A 20,021-nucleotide genomic window follows, 5' to 3' on the forward strand; every position below is an offset into this window, starting at 1 on the left:
CCACACATAGGACTCCCAGCTTAAAATCCATCCGAGCGATGGTGCACTCTGATACAACACCCTACACGTGAAGCACCCATCTGATAGATTCAAGTCGGGTGGAGAAATGAACCAAGATTGCACAGCTATAAGACAAGTATGCTCCCTCTGCATTGTCCTGTATGTGGAACATATGTACAGACTGTCCTATATATGGTCTTACTGGAAGGAAAATCTCTACCCAAGTAGTCATTTTTCTTTGGGAATGCCTTAATGAATCATAATCTGTAATTTGCAGCACTTATGGTGCCATCAGGTTCATGTAGATCATGGGAACCGAAGGCTGAGAGGTGGATCAAGTCGTGTTGATCCTCAATGCTTCACTGTAGATGTTATACATCAACTATGATACCATTGATTGTTGCTGAAAAAATTACAACCTTGAGAAGTGTGTACGAAGGAAATATCTCGTTTTTCTCATACCAGTGTGTGGACTGAAACCCATTTTGAAACTTTGGGTTTGGTTACTTCCTTCTGAGCAGTGGTTTTAGTAGTTACACATCCATGAAAACGACTGTGCTTATGAGCATCATACTGTTCTCGACGTGACCATAACACCTCTATTAGCAGCAAGATCGAGAGCAAGATCTGTACTTGATTGATGTATATCACGTAGAGAATGCACCCTGAGATACTTGACACGACCTTTGGAGAGTTTAGACTTTCTACCTCGGCCGCTTCCACCATTAACAGTGCCAGTTTCACGTACCCTTTGAGTCTTGCGTACAGTTCCTACTGAAATGTGGTCTTGCTGTTGTTTTCCGCATGGAGTGTCCCTCAGCAGCCAAAGCTCCGATTTGTTCACACTTGTCGTATTCACTTTTGGGAGCCATTGCTGTATTTGTGTGACTACGACTGGACATCTAGCACACTTCATTATCTCCAGTACAGAATAAAATATATATTAAAAAAAATTAAAATAATAATTTGGGAAATATGGATTTGTCAAATGCACTCCCATTCTAAGCAAACTAAATCACATCACCAACATATTTTTATTTTGGCAGATGCACTTCTCCCTCCGCTGGAATTAATCCCATTTTGAAGCTTGGCGCGATGAGGTTTCGGCGTTGGTGGTTGTGTTCCTCATTGGTGCGTTTTCAGTGGTAGCATGTAGATAGCCCAAATACGCTGCGCAGAAGCTGAGCGCAGCAAGACCAAGCACCATCACCACCTTGTTCTGAGCATATAAACAAGTGGAATAAAGAACATTAGAAAGATTAGTCTATCTTAAAAAAAAATTAAGAGTTAGCCTGCAGAGGCTGAAAAACTAAGGAAAATTAATTGTTTCAATTGAATGTTGACAAAATCTGTCCCATGGTGGTTAGCATACCTCTCTCAACATTCGGTTGAGAAAATTTGTCGACAAGGAAGACTAGTTTTACAACCATCTTTATTTCTGCCAAATGCAAAACAGCTCGCCACATTCCCCCAGATGCAGACCCTTGGTTTGGTTCTTCAAAGTAAAATTACTGCATTTGCTTATTATTTTTAATGTTTAAAAAAAAATTTAAAATTACCAGGGGTTAACTGAGCTGAATCAGATCTTGTTCGATGTCCATTAAAAATGGCCCAATGTACGAGTTCAAAGCACCAAGATGAATTTAGTTGTGCATCTAAGAAACCTCGATGTATTAAAATCATTTTGAACAATCTTGGGCCATGATTGGGCAAATATCATTGCAGCCAAAACCTCTTCAAGGAGTACAAGTGCCAGATCTGGTAAAGCAATAGGGTCAATTGATACGATCGGAGGATGTACAGATGACTCACTTTCATGAACAGAATTTGCTGCACAAACTCGTTCGGGATTCCAAAATCCATCCCGGAAATCATTTTGTGCCAAGTGGCAGTTTGTGCACCATATGACGTTGGTAAACAACCGTCGGGCCAGAAACAAACCACTACCCTCACGTTGCAAATTAGGTCACAATTGCGCACCATCACCCATCATGTGGTCGGGTAATTGGTACACAACAGAGAACAAGATATCCATGTTGTCTTCTCTTGGCACATACTCTCTGGAAGGACCAAACTCATCATCATTTTCCATCCTATTATAGGATAAGGCCAATTAGTGGAGTCATTAAGTTATAAGTAATAACTCCAAAGAGCAGAAAGGATCAAGCAGAATAAGTGACCGATTATTGATTTGGGTTAGAAGGGTGATTTCTATTAAAACTGCATCGATCGAGATTATAATGTTTCTTGTCGATCATTTTCATAATGCCATTTTCCACACAAGTCTTTCCAATTATTAAGACGGTGACAAGATTGTTCCCATGTGGAATCGCTTACTTCACATATTTTCAAAATTTTTTTGAGATGGTCTTTGTAGCATAGATATTCACCACCCAATTACGATGACCAGCGCCAATTTCAGAATGGAAAATTGATTTTGGCAGTCGGTTGTCATCCATGGGGCACACGTGGCCAACCAAATGTAGCTTCGCTCTGGCCAGATGCGCAAACATCGGTTTAAAGTTCGAAATGCATTCAACTTCTCCACAACATACAAAGTCAGACCAATTGATTTTCAGAATTAGATGCAAGTGACGCCGCAGTACGTTGAGCCGTTTAATTTGGTTGGTGTACAGAGGAAAAGTTTCAAGTTCATAGGTAAGAGTAGATAAAACTATGGCATGATTATACAGCAAATTTTGTTTGCAAATTAATGCCATCGGAGTGTCTAATACGACTGCAATTTGCCGAAGCTTGCGGCTACGGCAAAGATATGATGACTAATTTCACGATAATTGCCGAGAGAATTTGAAACATTGCAACCAGATAGACAAAGTTGTCCACCAAATTGCAATGCAGCGCTGTCGATGGCAAAGCAGGAGGGATTTTCAAAAATTTGAGGAAAGATTGGTTGACGTAAAGTTTCTGTTTTAGTTCGATTGATTGCTCCACCAAAGTTGGTCGTTGTTGCTGATAATATATTGAGAGTTTGCTGTAAATCAGAAGCTGAATTGCTCACAAATGCAAAGTCATTAGCTTACAAGAATTCGCAAGCAAATTTCTTACATTTTTGAGTTGGCTGAAAAGCGATGCAGATTGAAGAGTCCACCACCAATTTGCACACAAATATATAAAAAAAAATTGATGTGACCATTCATATTATCGTGCAGACATCGGATCAGCGAAATTAGCTTCCCTGTCAATCAAATAAACCTAAAATTTTCCACAATAAAGATTGATTTAGTTAGACGATCAAAAGCCTTGGTAAAAATCAATAAAAGCAGCAAAGAGAAGAAGATTTTGCTGTCGACATTTCTCTTGGATTTGATGCAGAGAGAAAAATCGCATCAACGGTCGAAAGATTTTTGCGAAAACCACACTGCGACTCACTTAAGATTCTTTCGCTGAAAAAAAACAAGACGACGGTGTAATTTTGGCAAAGATTTTCGCAACAGCCGATTGCAGAAAAATTACACATTAGTTGTTTGAATTACATTTTTGAAAATTGCAATAACATTTGCATTCTTGAAATCACTCAAAAAAAACTTAAAAAAAAAAAACTCATGAACCCAAAAAGCAGGAAAAAAAAAAGACAAAACAGAAAGTCAGTGTGGAAGTGGACAATTTTCCAAAATTTCATTAGAATGGAATCAGGGCCACGAGCTCTATTGTTCATTTGCTTTATTGCATCATTCATTCATTTCAGAGGTGAATGGTGCAATGGCTAGACTTTCTATAACAGGATGTTGGGAGATCGAGTTCAAAACGCTAAACAGCCGTTTTTACAGACATTTTTCCCTGCTGAGCAGGGGTTAGCTTTTTGCGGGCTCCATGCAATCATAGTTCCCTTCTTGAGGCGATGTTTTATGGCTGGATGCCCTTCCTGACGCCAACCCTGGTCGCCTCTTACGACACACAGGGATATGGTACACCTATTCTAATCGGGGCATACACCGGGAGCAGTACACTGGTACTCATTTCGCCGACCTCGGAAGGATGACAGGCTGAGTCAACCCCCTGGTGTCAATTCAGTGGCCAACGGGGCTCGAACTCAGGACCCCTAGGATCCCAAGCCAGTCACCCTAACCACTCAGCCAACACCAGGCTACCGAGTTCAAAACGCTAATCGAGAAATTATCTTTAACGTGCAATCATTTGTTGCTTTATGCCTGGTGTTGGCTGAGCGGTAAGGGGGGCGGCTTGGGATCCAAGGGTCTTGAGTTCGATCCCCGTTGGCCACTGAATTAACACCAGGGGGTTGACTCAGCCTGTCATCCTTCTGAAGTCGGCGAAATGAGCACCAGTCTACTGGTAATAGGTGCAATGCATCAGCAGCATAGCCACGCCCCTAACCAATGATGCACCCAGCAGCCAAAAAGGCAGCACACAATGGGAATTTGTTGCTGTTGTTGTTGCACAAGTAAAAGTTTTTTGATGTGCTGCATTACGATTTTCGAGAAAGTTTTTAATTTCCAAATCATTATCATCAAACCTGTCCTGATTTCGCCTTTTACTCACACCAACGCTGTCTTTTGCCGCATCTAGAACAACCTTTTTCAAAATGTCAGGATTGTTGGAAATGTTGATTGACTGATAATTATTGATCAAAGAGTTAATTTTTTTGACAGAAATTATTAGAACATTCTTCATTTTCTGTGCAATAAGTGAAGGTGGAGTCTCGTTTCGAGCAAACGGACACGTAGATTGTCCAATAAACAATTCAACGTAAAAGAGAGGGGTTGGTGTTGTAGCCGGAGCCCCTCATGACGTACATAGTATGTACATCACGCAAGTCACATTTTCGGGATAATGAATAGTGTGCCATTGTTTAGACAGCACATGCTGCCAAGTACTACTCGTGACGGGCACTCTAAAGAAAGTGTTACAAATTGTGAGTCGATGTTCAGAACATTTAGAGAGCAAAAGAAGACCATTCAAATTGACCGAACCCGAACCATGCCGACCAAGCACACCAGACCAACTGGCAAAGTCTCACCCCCACATCGGCATTAAAATGACCAAGTATAATTAATCACGAGGAGGAATTTTTGAAATAGATTGCGAAACAATGTTGTGGTTTTTCAGCGCGGAGAGGAGAGTAGACCAAACCAGAATGGCACTTGTTAGAGTGCATCCCTCTGCCAGGCTGACCAGTTTACGTTTTGTATCCCACTGATCAGCCAGACAGATCTGCATCCGAACCTTAACCGAGATCTAATCAGCTTGTCCTTGTCACCCACACAACTCATCCACCAAGTTTTGCCATAAACCGTCCATAACTTTTTGAGATGTCATGAGATACATTGTTTTTGGCCACATCTCTCAATGGTGAAGAATCACTTAACAATTTTTTAAATCTCAGATCCGTATTCGGATTTCCATCATAAACAAAACAATTAATCCTTGACACACGCATAACCTGTCCACAAAATTTCTTCTGAATCCGTCCATAACTTTTTGAGATATCCTGCTCACAAACAGACAGACAGGGGTGAAAACATGGTCTCCGTCCACCTTCGGTGGCAGAAGTAACGGCAGCGAAGTCGATGGCGCGTCAATGCAAATCCCCACGCTTCCCAACTAGGGCAAAATTGAAAGGTGGCAAAAAAGTTCCACGACGAATGACCCAATCTCAAATTTAGAGTTAAAAAAAAAAAATAAAACAAATCTGTTTTGACCCCCGAAGTCCCCACACCCTGAGATATGAACCCAGGGTCAAATCCCAAAAAAAACATCACATATTTCATGCGTGCCCCAATCTTGATTGCATATACAAAATTCCATTAAATATACCTTTCTAATGTGCCCATAATTGTATATTTTAGTATTTTACATTTTGACCCCACCCCAAGGCCCAAGGGTGGTGGGGTCAAACACGATACTGCTCTCACTCCTTTTTAACATGTGATCATAACTACAAGGTTTGGTGAATTTCTGTACAACCGTTTAGGAGGACAAAGCGTAACAGGTGGACAGACAGACAGAGCAGATTTCAATATCCCTCCGTTTGTTTGTTTTAAAGCATAGAGATAATAATGTGTTTGGAAAGTGATAGAGACAATGTTTGGAGTGAATTTGAACATGTGAACTCTTAAACCAGGCAATGACGGAAAAGGTACAGGTATGCAATGTCACAACTTGCGTACAAATTGGACAACGCTTGTGCTTATCTACTGCACTATAATAAACATTTCAAACCGTTCAGAAGATGTACCAACTCAAGGCTTCTGGAGTTAATATCGTGGGTACATAACAGTTGTGGGTTGGCAAGATCGCTTAGAGGTAGGCACACTCACTTACAAGTTGTCTAGCCGATGTTAACTTGCCAACCTAGCTATAAACTGTCACCCCGGTGGCTCACATGCAGAGATTATTCATCAGTGTGTGTGCAGTCCCTCTGATGGACGATAAAATGTGTGTCCCATCTGCTAGCATTAGTTGGTGGACGTTGAAAATCCCACGGTGTCCTTCACAAAGACTAGGCTCTTGCGAACACCCTAAACAATTAATTGATGCACACTCGGTCGAGTATCTCGTGTGGGGGTGGCGACCGGTCCAGAACTGCAACCACTAGCTAAAGAAACTGCTTTGGCAGAACAGATACTCTGCATAGATGATCGAGCAGGGTGCAATGAATGAATGAATTACATATCCGTTCGGCATTTCATTGCAAAACTCTCACTTGTGCATTTCAAGAGGTTTTCTGATTATATGACACTTACCGGTTTGATAAAAAGCTCTGGATTAATAGCCCGGAATAACGTGGTTGTTCGCGCCCCACGCAGTCCGAGTCCCAGACGTTCTTTCCCACGGCGTTCCAAAGGTTCATCCACCGACGCCTTCAAAGACTCAGATTCTGCATGAGATACCGGTTTTTGGCTCTCACCAGCCTTGGAGATCATTTCAAAACTGTTCACACAAGCACATAGTGGCAGACAGGCCTGCATGAAGCAACACTTCAGTCTCACTGCACCATAGACTAATTGTTTTGAGACATCCCGATCAGATGTACCACACGTTGCTGCCGCCGGTGCCGCCGAGGCAGTTTCTGGCCCTGTGGTCATGCTGGGCGGGTTGCCATCCCTCTCCCAGCAGTAGTTAGGGCAAGAATTTGCATTGTTCCGGGTGCCGGCAATAGCTCACCCACTCTTCACGAAGGACATGCAAATCCAGATCCATTGGGACCATACTATACAGAGCATCTGTGCTGAGATCAGAGCATCTGGGTACAGAGCATCTGTGCTGCCGAAGCGGTCTCCTGGGATATTGAGCACAATCCTCGACGGGTCGCCACTCCGACACAGGATACTCAAATGGCTCAATCATCCAAGCAAGCTGGTACTCGTTTTGCCAACCTCGGAAAGGAATAACAGGCCGAGTCAACCCCACCTGGTATTAATTCAATGACCGAGCGGGATTTGAACTCAGGACCCGAGGATCCCAAGCCCACGAAGGCCATCCGAGGATCTTTAATGTCCACCAACTAATGCTGGCAGATGGAGTGTCAAGTTTAACACCCATCTGAGGTATGGCGCGCGCGCACACACACACACACACACACACACACACACACACACACACACACACACTGTTCGTGAATCATCTTCACGATGAAACCCGAGGTTGCGAGACGGCTTTAAGGTGAGGGTGCGTACCTCTAGCCTCGGCCATTCTGCCAGCCATGTTTTGAAACATATGAAGAGAAAATGTTAATACGAGGGTGGGCAATCGCCTCCTGTTTGCAACCACAACGTACACGTCATGAATGAGCCTCATTAGTTAAATAAGCCTGGTGTTAGTTTAGCGGTTAAGGTGGCTGGGTTAAGATCACGAGGTCTTGAGCTGAAGTCCCTGCCCTCTACCGTTGAATTAACACCAGGTGGGTTGACTTAGCCTGGCATCCTTCTGAGGTCGGCAAAACGAGCACCAGCTGAATGGGAACAGGGGGGCACTGCATCAGCGGAACCTGCTGTCAAAACCAATAACATTTTCACGAACGGTGCATTTTGTGGCTCGTTATGAAAAGCCGAACGGTGAAAGTACACATCGTGACACAACAACAAAGTTGAACACGAGGTGTTGTTATGTAACCTGTGCACGCACGTGACACGTTCTGCATGCGCCACCACCGTATTAACAACGCACCACCAAATATACCATTCGCCCACTTCACCACGACCCTTCGTGCAAAGTACTGTCCATTTGGATCATTATTTTTGTTTTTACATCAGAGAACAATTACAACTTACAATTATTACGCTTCAGACATGAACAACCGACAGACCTTGGTCTTTCTTTCACACGGCTCGCTCGGCAAGCCAGGGATTGCGCCCTCGATGCGAGAGGTGTATAAGTACATAATTGTAGTGTCGTGGCAGAGGTGACATCACCTCTGCCACGACACTACAATATTGACAGTATAATCACCGTTTACGTTACTTTTAGATTTCAACAGTCGCTCTTAAATAATAACATCAATTCGAGCAATATTTCTTCAGTTTGACATCTGCTCGGGAATGCAGCTCGACACAAAAACCATAATGGGAAGGATTGCAGTCGACCTGAATATAAACCAATTATACATCCTTTTTTCACTGCCGTTCTCCTTTAACTTGAATGCTCCATGTCATGTGACCCCGGGCTTGGTCCTCCGGTACCCACTGAGGGGTATAGCAGAAAGGGTAAAGCGTCAACCTATTGCCCTCAAGATCTGTTGAGGGGTTTAGGGTGTCCTGCCAACTCGTTCGTACTTTTACATCAATAACTTTGTCCCATTTACTTGTCCAACCAATGGCAGGAACGTAGGCGTGGTTTTTTAAAATGTGGTTTCTAACCAATGATTTTGCCCCCACACTACTATTGGCCTCCATTGAAGCTATACTACTTCAACCCGAGTATAATGACTGTTTACAAGTTTTTTTTTCTGGATGAACTACAATGGGAAACATGATACTGTCAGCATGGACAGGATGAAGCCTGCTTATGTTGAACATGACCTGACTGCTGCACATGTGTCACCTCCAACACCTCACTTGCAACCAGCACCAGCACTGGCAGCTGTTCTTCAAGTGTCCGCAGCCAAGAAGACGCGCTCTGGCCGTCAAGTCCATTGGCCAGTTCGTTTTGAAAAGTTTTTGGTACTTGAAAGTTTGAGATGGTTCATTGCTTTACACTACAATTTAAAAACCTTTCTGATCGATCGCTTTCTTCCTAGGTTCACAAATTCTGGTCACTAGTGATCTAGTGTGGGGGCTACTTGTGGTGTACTTTCATTTAGTGCAAGCTTGTTAGTACTTCTACATCATGAACTTTGTTCCATTCACTTGTCTAACCAATGGCAGTAGTTTAGGCATGTTTTTTTTTTTTAAATCTGGTTTCTAACCAATCATTTTGGCCCACACTACTATCGGGTTGTTGGACGTCCCCCTCGAGGGGCGAGCAGTGAGGCAGGCTTTAACCAAGTGTGACCAAGCATCCCTGCCTGGCAACTCGCTATTTACACCGTCTCAGAAATCACTCATGGACTTGAATTTTACTGGAGTTAAACTAAAGTTCGCTGGAGTTCACTGGAGTTAAACCGCATTTGTGGCCCGATCCTCCCACAGCACTTTGCTCTCTGCAACCGCAGCTTCGTACTATGTGCCACGGCTCTACCTTCAGTGGGTTTTCACTCCTTTCAACCATGGGACTAATATCATCGAACCCCTTTTGGTGATCAGATTATTCCCACAAGCACTGGCCATTTATGACACCAGTCACCAAATGGATCATATTATTTCATGGACACAACACCCAATTGGTTGATGGATGATACACCATTTCTTGCTTCTTATTGAACTTGTGACAGTATTCACTCACACTCAAGCTTAGCTGATGGGACACTGGTCAGACAAGACAAAGTCATCAACCGATAACTTTATTTCCTGTGAGGGTTTCAGATTCATCATCGAATTCATCCACTCACCCATCCATCCATCCATCGGGACGATACTCTGTGCAGAGCGTTGGTGCTGCCTAAGCAGTCTCCTTGGCTATTGGACACAATCCTGGATGGGTCGCCACTCTGACACAGGATACCAGCATGCTGACACTCTTTTTGCTGACCTTGGAAGGATGACAGGGTGAGTCAACCCCACCTGGTAAAAATTCAACAGCTGAGTGGGATTTCAACTCAAGATTCTAAGATCTCAAGCCCACCACCTTAACCATTAAGCCAACACCAGCATATAAAATTAATAATTCAATATAATTATTATCTTTGTTGCTTGTTTGTGAATTTTGTGTTCTGGAGATCCTAGCGACCCTTCAGTCCACAACCTTGAGGTAATGAGCCTATCCCATTCTCCCACCAAAACTGCTGCCTTCAGGCCTATTAGACGTTTTAAAACACATAAATGACAGATTCCTAAGGGTAAAACATCAAATGCTAGAAGTGCACTAAATAGAGCACTTACCTCCGCCTTGTAATGCCTGATCCGCGAGAACATATCGGACCCAATACATTTTTGAAATATCATTCCATATCTCGTTTTTGGCCCTATCTCTCAATGGCGAAGATTCACTTTAGGAATTAAATAATTCTAGTATACAGATCCGGATCTTCACCAAAATCGAATCAATTCTTCCTTGTCGCACACCCAACGTGTCCACCAAGTTTCGTCCGAATCCGTCCACAACTTGTTGAGATATCGTGCTATATATAGGTTTTGGCTCGATCTCTCAATGGTGAAGAATCACTTTAAAAATTCTAGTAGCAGGATCCGGATCTTCACCAAATCTAATCAGTTCGTCCTTGTCACACACCCAACCTGTCTACAAAATTTCATTCAAATCTGTCCACAACCTTTTGAGATATTCTGTACAAAGACAGACAGACAAACAGACAAGCCGGTAGGCGGACATGGGTAGTCGACTACCCAATAGAACCTGACGCAATGGGCCCGTTCGATGGCGAATGACCTGAGGATTAAGCACAAGAAAATTCATGATTCTAGTTTCAAGGGTTAATGCTGCAGATTGTTTTTTCGTTAAAATACCCCCACATTTAGAGGTTTTTCGGCCGTTGCTAGGCAACGGTGGGGTCCATAGCAACGGTTCTTTCTCACACATTACTAGGACATACCATGAACCTACCATACCAGTTTCATGTATATCTGACTCATAGTCTCTGAGATATCCTGAACTTCGTTTTTTTTATTGTTTTCGACCAGGGTTCATTCAAAGTCTATCTTCTCCAACAGTTTTCATAGGATCCGGCTGGAAATTTTTAACAATATGGCTGAATGTACTGCCCACAGTCGCTCATGGCCCGATTTTTGATTTTCGAAAAAATAAATTTTTTATGATTTTTCAAAAATTTCAATGTCCCGTTGCTAGGCAACGGTGGTGTCCATAGCAACGGTTCTCATTTGCACACAACTAGGTCATGGTATGAACCTACCAACCAAGTTTCATCGAAATCGCCATTGTATTAACTGAAATCGCCATTTTAAATACTGATAATAAAGGTAGAACAAATCTCAAATTTTTTTAATTTTTTTTCGACTAGATGGACTACCCAACAAACAAACAGACAGAAAGGAGTATAAACATAACCTCCTTCACCTTCGGTGGCAGAGGTAAAAAGGTCAAAAGGGATGGCGGTTTTAGAAACAGACATGGGGAGAGGTGGGTGGTGTTTAATTATATTCATGAAAGTGACGCATATCTAATATCAACTACCGCTGATGCAGTGTCCCCCTTACCAGTACACTGGTGCTCATTTTGCCGACCTCGGAAGGATGACAGGCTGAGTCAACGTCCTGGTGTATATTAATTCAGCGGCCAACGGGGCTTGAACTCCGGACCCTAGGATCCCAAGCCGCCACCTGAACCACGAAGCCAACACCAGGCTTGCCATCGCTCAATATCGTGTCTGAGCAGCGTGGCTCCACTTGTAGACCGACCTACCTGCATATGCCTGGGGTTGGCTCAATGGTTAGGGTGGCAGGCTTGGGATCCTCTGATCCTGAGTTCAAACCCCACTTGGCTGTTGAATTAATACCAGGTGGGGTTAACTCTGCCTGGCATCCTTCCGAGGTCGGCAAAATGAATGCCAGCTTGCTGGTATACTGTGTCGGAATGGCGACCCATCCAGGATTGTGTCCAAGAGCCAAGGAGACTGCTTTGGCAGCACCAACGCTCTGCACAGAGTATGGTCCCAATGGACGGATACCTGCATATCTCACATGTGGAAGTCGTGCCACACGACAAGCAGTGTGGTCACACAACACCTGTGCTCGTCGCACCCTTGGGATGCTGAGGCCGTGTAGAAGTGAAATTCCATTAGACATTTTCAATTGGATATTCACACACTCGCAGTTTATATAATTTGCTTACTGTGCCTGCTTTTGTTTTTGGTTTTTAACTCATATGTGCTGCTATTTCTGATGAACTTTTACATGGACTTGCTTAACACTTAATATCAAAAGTATGATGTTGCTTATTATTGAATCCAACGGACAGTATATATCTCAGCCATCCTTTGAGCGAGGAAGCTGGAATTTGGGAACAAAAGTTAAGATGTTCTTTGGTAAAAACGTTATTTTAATTTGTTTTAATTAATCAATAAATTGATTGTTTATTTAATTGCTATCAATTTATTAATTAATTAATTTATTAATTTATTTCTCATCTGGGAAATATCTCAGGCACCTTCACAAAGGAAAATACAAGGAAATCAGACACAGGTGGAGGACATTCAGCCCATCATGCCTGCGTGAACATAATACTAATTTATCAACACAAGATCCAAAGAATAAAATGTTATTTTTAATTTTATTATTATTTGTTTTTTAATCTATTTTGTTTAAGTTTTTGTATTTTTTTTTGGGGGGGGGGGAGGAGTTGGGCTTGTTAAAAACACACAACATCAACCACACAACACCCCTTGACGAGACCCCCCAACAACAGCACTCCGTACACATGCACACAATCACCCATCAATGCTCAAACTACCGAAAAGTCCTGTCAACATCCTGATACCCCTCTATCTCCTTAACTTCCAGGTACCTATCTAATTCTAATTTAAACTTATCTACTATTTCTGCTGCCACTACCTTTCCAGGGAGGTCCATGTATTAACTACTCTCTGAGTGAAAGTCCCCTACCTTACTACCGTCTTAACTCTCCTCTTCTTTACTCTCAGGCTATGGTCCCTAGTCCTATCACTGTCCACTCTGTTGAATGTATAATTAATCTGCACTTATTTTATCGATACCTTTCATTGTCTTAAACATCTCTATCATATCTCCTCGTAACCGCCTCCTTTCTAGTGAATAAAGCCCTGTCTCCTTCAGCCCCTCCTCATCGTAAAGTCAAGCTCGGGCTGGAATCAATCGATTAGCCCTGCACTGAACCCTCTCTCTGGCATCTATGTCCTGACACTAAAACTTTGAGAAGTGTTCGAACATTCACAAGAATGAAACGGCATCGCTGCATCCCATTTCTTTCATTTATATTAGTTTTAATTTGGAACGGTAATCTGTGGACAGCCCGTATTCAAGCTGTGATGCATCATTTGGGAATGTCAAGATTTCGCAGACGATGCAGTCATCTCTATGGAGACTTTAGATATCCTCTTGGGGGCCCTCGAGATGCTGAATGAGGAGTCGGAGCAGCTGGGATTACGGCTTTCCTGGGTCAAAACTAAGATCCAGGCTTTCAATGACATCTTGGATGCTGCTGCCCTGTCTGTGTCTGTTTGTGGTGAGGATGTTGAGGTGGTGGAGAGATTCACTTACCTTGGCAGTGATATTCATGTCTCCGCAGGTTGTGAGCCGGAGGTCAATAGACGTTTGGGTCAGGCCTGGGGGAGTCATGGATTCACTGGATCATGGGGTGTGGCGCTGCCGGTACCTGTGCGGGAGGACGAAAGTCTGAGTCTTCAGGTCCTTGGTACTTCCAGTCTTGCTCTATGGATGCGAGACTTGGACTCTGACCAAGGATCTGAGATGGAGACTTAATTCCTTTGGGACCAGGTCTCTTCGGAGAATCCTTGGCTACCGCTGGTGGGATTTTGTGTCCAACGAGCGGTTGCTGAGAGAGACTCAAATGAGATTTATCTGCCTAGTCCGTGAGCATCAGCTGTGGCTCTATGGACTTGTTGCTTGATTTCCTGACGCTGATCCTGCTCACCAGATTCTCTCAGCGTGGGCGTCTCGTGAGTGGAGGAGGCCAACGGGCCGACCACGTGCCTCATGGTTGCAGCAGGTTGATCGGCATCTCAAGGAGATGGGGATGGGCCAGGTATCTACCTGGTGGATGACCAGACGGAGGCCCCTGGAGTACCGGCGGAAAGTGGACACAGCGACGTGCTGCTCCGGCACATGCTCCCATACCTGACCTGACCGAAGGTCCTACATCTACCTCAAAGGCATCATCTGAAAAACCCAAACAAGAGGGATTAAAATTCAGAACATTCTGGACTTTTCAAACACCCTGAACATCAGCGATCCAATTTTTGAATTTGAAACCCAGTGTCATAGAATTCCCCATTATTTAATAACCCAAACCCTTCATTGTCTGTGGAACTGTTCTGAATCCTTTGTGTTGTCTCCACGAACTTTTCGATCCAGGACATTGAAGCTGCTGCCCTCTGTCACCTCACGATCACTCCCACTGTCCGAGTTATGGAGCTCATGTTAACTTGACCGCACGTTTCGCCCCACCATACTCGGTGCATCCCATTGGTCAGCAGATCCTCCTTTGGGCGACGAGGAGCAACGTTCACCTGAGGCGGGGATTTGCTGCTGATTGAGCGCCCCCTGTCGGTGAGGACGCGAACTTGGTGAGTGAGGATCGCCCGGCGACGGCAGCTCGCGCACTCTTTGTGAACCACACCGTGGGATTTTTAACGTACACCAACGAGTGCCGGCTCACAAGACACCCGGCTTAACGTCCGTCCGAGGGAATTCACACACATCGATGAATCACCGCGATGACGGTTGATAGCCGGGTCGGGATTCGAACCCAGGCGAGACGGTTTCGAAGCGAGTGAGCGGACAAATCACTGCGCCGTCGTGTAAAACACTCGATCTTTACAAATTTGTCTTATTTTTCTTTTGTCCAATTTTGTCTGTTGACCCTTTTCCTTGAGTCTCAAAACTCAGATTAAAATGAAAATAAATATATAATCAGACCTAAAATTTAAACATAAATTTATCAGAATTAAAAGATAAAATTGAAAGATAAATTAAAAGGGCTCGTCCGGGATTTGAACCCGGGACCTCTCGCACCCAAAGCGAGAATCATACCCCTAGACCAACGAGCCACAAGGAAACACTTTTCTATCTTCTCTTTTATGTGTTATTATATATTTAATATCGAACTTAAATTAATTTTGGACTGTACGTATGTGACGTCACGTACGGAGGTGGGATGTTGGTGTCGGTGGCTTTGACTGATTTGCCAAAAAATGCTTACATAATATGTAGACAACCTCTCACAGGAGAGTGACTTTGTCGTTCAACCTCAAATTTGTCTTAACATGATCCGTGTTTGTGTTGTTGTATGAGGCCTATGTACATCCCAAAAATCTCGAACTCCTTGAAAAATCGCCGATGGACGTCCAAACGTTTCATCGCCAAAGTGCGTGACACGTTCCAGGAAGGGACGTTGAGGGTCACGTGATGAGACCCAGCACGCACTGCGCTGATCCCGGAGCCGGCGGCCTGCTGGAGAATTGCGAGAGTTCCGGTTGTTCCGACCTTCCCACTTGTGTCGTCGGATTCTGGGCTCGTTTTCGGCCCTGGAAGTAATCGTGGATCCCCGGATTTCCGTTGATGCAGCGGAGTTGGTACGTGGGGCTGATGGCATCACGACATGAGCTGATTATGATGTTGGTCTTTGTTTATCAGCCTGAGGCAGACTCAATGCACCTGCGGTGAGGAGTCCCGCGTGCCCGTTGTGTGGGTCCCGCGAGCCCGTTGTGTGGTGAGTCATCCCGCGAGTCTGTAGTGCGGTGAGGGGTCCCGCGAGCCCATTGTGTGGTGAGGCGTCCCGCGAGCCTGTTGTGTGGTGAGGCGTCCCGCGAGCCAATTGCATGGTGAGTCGTCCCGCGAGCCCGTTGTGTGGTGAGTCGTCCCGCGAGCCCGTTGTGTGGTGAGTCGTCCCGCGAGCCCGTTGTGTGGTGAGTCGTCCCGCGAGCCCGTTGTGTGGTGAGTCGTCCCGCGAGCCCGTTGTGTGGTGAGTCGTCCCGCGAGCCCGTTGTGTGGTGAGTCGTCCCGCGAGCCCGTTGTGTGGTGAGTCGTCCCGCGAGCCCGTTGTGTGGTGAGTCGTCCCGCGAGCCCGTTGTGTGGTGAGTCGTCCCGCGAGCCCGTTGTGTGGTGAGTCGTCCCGCGAGCCCGTTGTGTGGTGAGTCGTCCCGCGAGCCCGTTGTGTGGTGAGTCGTCCCGCGAGCCCGTTCTGTGGTGAGTCGTCCCGCGAGCCCGTTCTGTGGTGAGTCGTCCCGCGAGCCCGTTCTGTGGTGAGTCGTCCCGCGAGCCCGTTCTGTGGTGAGTCGTCCCGCGAGCCCGTTCTGTGGTGAGTCGTCCCGCGAGCCCGTTCTGTGGTGAGTCGTCCCGCGAGTCTGTAGTGCGGTGAGGGGTCCCGCGAGCCAATTGTGTGGTGAGGCGTCCCGCGAGCCTGTTGTGTGGTGAGGCGTCCCGCGAGCCTGTTGTGTGGTGAGGCGTCCTGCGAGCCCGTTGTGTGGTGAGGCGTCCCGCGAGCCTGTTGTGTGGTGAGGCGTCCCGCGAACCCGTTGTGTGGTGAGGCGTCCCGCGAGCCCATGCCGTGGTGAGAGGTCCCGCGAGCCCATTGTGTGGTGAAGCGTCCCGCGAGCCAATTGTGTGGTGAGTCATCCCACGAGCCCATTGTGTGGTGAGGCGTCCCGCGAGCCCGTTGTGTGGTGAGTCGTCCCGTGAGCCCGTTGTGTGGTGAGTCGTCCCGCGAGCCCGTTGTGTGGTGAGTCGTCCCGCGAGCCCGTTGTGTGGTGAGTCGTCCCGCGAGCCCGTTGTGTGGTGAGTCGTCCCGCGAGCCCGTTGTGTGGTGAGTCGTCCCGCGAGCCCGTTGTGTGGTGAGTCGTCCCGCGAGCCCGTTGTGTGGTGAGTCGTCCCGCGAGCCCGTTGTGTGGTGAGGCGTCCCGCGAGCCAATTGCATGGTGAGGCGTCCCGCGAGCCAATTGCATGGTGAGGCGTCCCGCGAGCCCGTTCTGTGGTGAGTCGTCCCGCGAGCCCGTTCTGTGGTGAGTCGTCCCGCGAGCCCGTTCTGTGGTGAGTCGTCCCGCGAGCCCGTTCTGTGGTGAGTCGTCCCGCGAGCCCGTTCTGTGGTGAGTCGTCCCGCGAGCCCGTTCTGTGGTGAGTCGTCCCGCGAGCCCGTTCTGTGGTGAGTCGTCCCGCGAGCCCGTTCTGTGGTGAGTCGTCCCGCGAGCCCGTTCTGTGGTGAGTCGTCCCGCGAGCCCGTTCTGTGGTGAGTCGTCCCGCGAGCCCGTTCTGTGGTGAGTCGTCCCGCGAGCCCGTTGCGTGGTGAGGCGTCCCGCGAGCCAGTTGCGTGGTGAGGCGTCCCGCGAGCCCGTTGCGTGGTGAGTCGTCCCGCGAGCCCGTTGCGTGGTGAGTCGTCCCGCGAGCCCGTTGCGTGGTGAGTCGTCCCGCGAGCCCGTTGCGTGGTGAGGAGTCCCGCGAGCCCGTTGTGTGGTGAGGAGTCCCGCGAGCCCGTTGTGTGGTGAGGAGTCCCGCGAGCCCGTTGTGTGGTGAGGAGTCCCGCGAGCCCGTTGTGTGGTGAGGAGTCCCGCGAGCCCGTTGTGTGGTGAGGCGTCCCGCGAGCCCGTTGTGTGGTGAGGCGTCCCGCGAGCCCGTTGTGTGGTGAGGAGTCCCGCGAGCCCGTTGTGTGGTTAGGCGTCCCGCGAGCCCATGCCTTGGTGAGGAGTCCCGCGAGCCCGTGGTGTGGTGAGGAGTCCCGCGAGCCCGTTGTGTGGTGAGGAGTCCCGCGAGCCCGTTGTGTGGTGAGGAGTCCCGCGAGCCCATGCCTTGGTGAGGAGTCCATTCCAGGCCATGATCATGACGGCACAGTTAAAAATTGGAAGTACAACTTCAAACGAGATTTTTGATTGTTCACCTGTTTTGAGGTTGTTGGTGTTTTTATTTTTGATTGTTCACCTGTTTTGAGGTTGTTGGTGTTTTTATTTTTGATTGTTCACCTGTTTTGAGGTTGTTGGTGTTTTTTTTTATTTTTATTTTAACTTTGCTTCACATTATTTGTTTTCCATTTGATGTTTGTCATCACGTGTTTATAATTTGATGTGAACGTTCTAAATTGTACAACACTAATTCTTTGTTGTGTTGACTTTGCTATCCGAAGTGCTGTTCACCGTGACCTGCCGCTGTCTTGGGTCCCGAGTGAATAGCATTTGGCGGTCCAGAGTTCGGACCTCAACCTCGCCCTGCTGAGCACCTGTCCCAAGTGGTGGTGTCTTCGGTTTTGAATATGGATATTCACAACAATGAGCATTGTTCTGAATCTACATGCTGCATCCGCAAAACTTTCACAATATTCGACGTCGTCCTCCAATCTTCGCCCCCACCCCCTCCCTCCCCCACCACAGTCCTCAGGTCAACGCGTTTCTGTTTCCCCTTGTACAGTTACCTTTGTGTATTTTGTTTGGTGAGTTGGCTCGCCATCGTGACACCTGAACTGCGATCAGGTTTCGTCGAACGGATTTGCTTGATCGGTGGACGAGTTTTCGCACTGCCGAGTTCAATTGAGCTGGTAAGCACAGTTCCCATGGTTTTGACTCCAAGGCAGGATGTGCTATGTCCCGTCGATACGGAACATGAAGACCTGATACACTTGGCACAGCTGTGGCAAACATGTTTTGTTTGTGCCCGGGTTAAAGTGATCGCTCTGCCGTAAAACGGTGTCATCACCGGTGCTTGTTTTTCTGCTCTTATTAACCAGCCAAGCTGCGTCACCAAGGAGTCACTCACTTGTGGTTTTTCAAACTCTTCCCTCTTTAAAAAAGAAGAGTCTGTGGTGCGGGTAGACGCAGCAAATCACCTTTCCGGAAAAGATACTCGGTGTGTGAGCTGCATTCATCAAGGCAGGTTCGTCTTGCGTTCTGTGCTGTGCCTGTTTGAATGTGTCACGTCACGTGCTGTGTGAACGTCTGTATGGATCAGTTAATTACTGTGTTGTGCCACCAAGCCCTTAAACGTGTCTGTTTCCACAACAGATTGCTGCTTGGGGAGCTAGCCCGTTCTACGCACTGATTGTGATTGCCTCCTTTGAATGCTGGGTGGGGCCCGAGCCGCTGCTGCTGGCCAGGAAAGGCATAGCTTTTGTTGTTCTTTTTTTGTAACAATAATCTGAGGTTTGGTTGACAGGATGGCCAAGACCTTGGAGGTACACACACTCGGCTCTGTGTTGTCTAGCCTGGGTTCGAATCCTGACCCAGCTATAAGCTGTCATCCCGGCGTTTCACAGGCAGGGTGATTGGTCATTGTGTGTGCTGTCCCTCGGATGAACGTTAAACTAGGCGTCCCGTCTGCGGGCATTAGTTTGTGGACGTCAAAGATCTCGCAGCGTATTTCACGAAGAGTAGGTGAGGAATCGCCAGTACCATGAACAAATTACAAATTCCTGCCCTCGCCTCGCATTCCCCCGTCCCAAGGGAACCAAGTGCAAAAGGGGTCAACCCCCACCCCCCCCTCCCCACTTCCACCCCACCCCAGGAAGGTCACTATGCCCCTTAGCTGGGCTGGTGGAGAAGTAGTGAATGTATTTGAACATGGAGTAGTAGAAATAGTCGAAGATGGGTTGTAGATCTCAGGTTCATTGAGGAGCTTGTACATTCATCACATACAGACAAAGCTATTTGTCGACATCGGTGTACTCTAACATGAATTACAAGGACATCAGTGGACAATTACACTTAGTATATTGGATTTGAACCTTGGTTCCGAGCATTATGAGCGACCTGTTCAGATTGGGAATGCTAAACAGGCCAACCC

General features: G+C 46.7%; 2 protein-coding genes and 1 non-coding gene across 5 annotated transcripts in view; 1 reads left to right on the forward strand and 2 right to left on the reverse strand.

The window, feature by feature from the left end:
- Positions 1 to 1,015: 1,015 nt before the first annotated feature.
- Positions 1,016 to 8,397, reverse strand: SMIM8 (small integral membrane protein 8). 2 transcript variants are annotated; one of them, XM_085863122.1, is made up of 3 exons: positions 8,285 to 8,397; positions 6,723 to 6,909; positions 1,016 to 1,219 (listed from the first exon to the last, which is right to left on the reverse strand). In XM_085863122.1, exons 2-3 carry the CDS (start codon positions 6,900 to 6,902, stop codon positions 1,070 to 1,072), a joined length of 330 nt encoding a protein of 109 aa, XP_085719248.1. In that variant the 5' UTR covers positions 6,903 to 6,909; positions 8,285 to 8,397; the 3' UTR covers positions 1,016 to 1,069. The 2 variants fall into 2 exon arrangements, with proteins under 2 accessions (XP_085719248.1, XP_085719247.1); XM_085863121.1 differs by having other exon boundaries at positions 8,250 to 8,383.
- Positions 8,398 to 15,238: 6,841 nt separating this feature from the next.
- TRNAP-UGG (transfer RNA proline (anticodon UGG)) lies at positions 15,239 to 15,310 on the reverse strand. The gene has a single exon. It is a non-coding gene; the product is annotated as a tRNA-Pro (tRNA).
- A 331-nt stretch (positions 15,311 to 15,641) lies between these two features.
- MOSPD1 (motile sperm domain containing 1) overlaps positions 15,642 to 20,021 on the forward strand; it is a 41,317-nt gene continuing 36,937 nt past the window's right edge. The window contains exon 1 of one of the 2 annotated variants that reach the window (XM_085862589.1): positions 15,642 to 15,835. The gene's annotated coding sequence lies outside the window, so the exon portion shown is untranslated. Of the gene's footprint in view, positions 15,836 to 15,903; positions 15,923 to 20,021 lie in introns of those variants that run through there. The other variant, XM_085862590.1, reaches the window with a different exon arrangement.

This window comes from Eptatretus burgeri, chromosome 17, assembly GCF_056783735.1.
Source record: "Eptatretus burgeri isolate ZD-2024b chromosome 17, Ebu_testis_v1, whole genome shotgun sequence".
NCBI classification, from domain to species: Eukaryota; Metazoa; Chordata; class Myxini; order Myxiniformes; family Myxinidae; genus Eptatretus; species Eptatretus burgeri.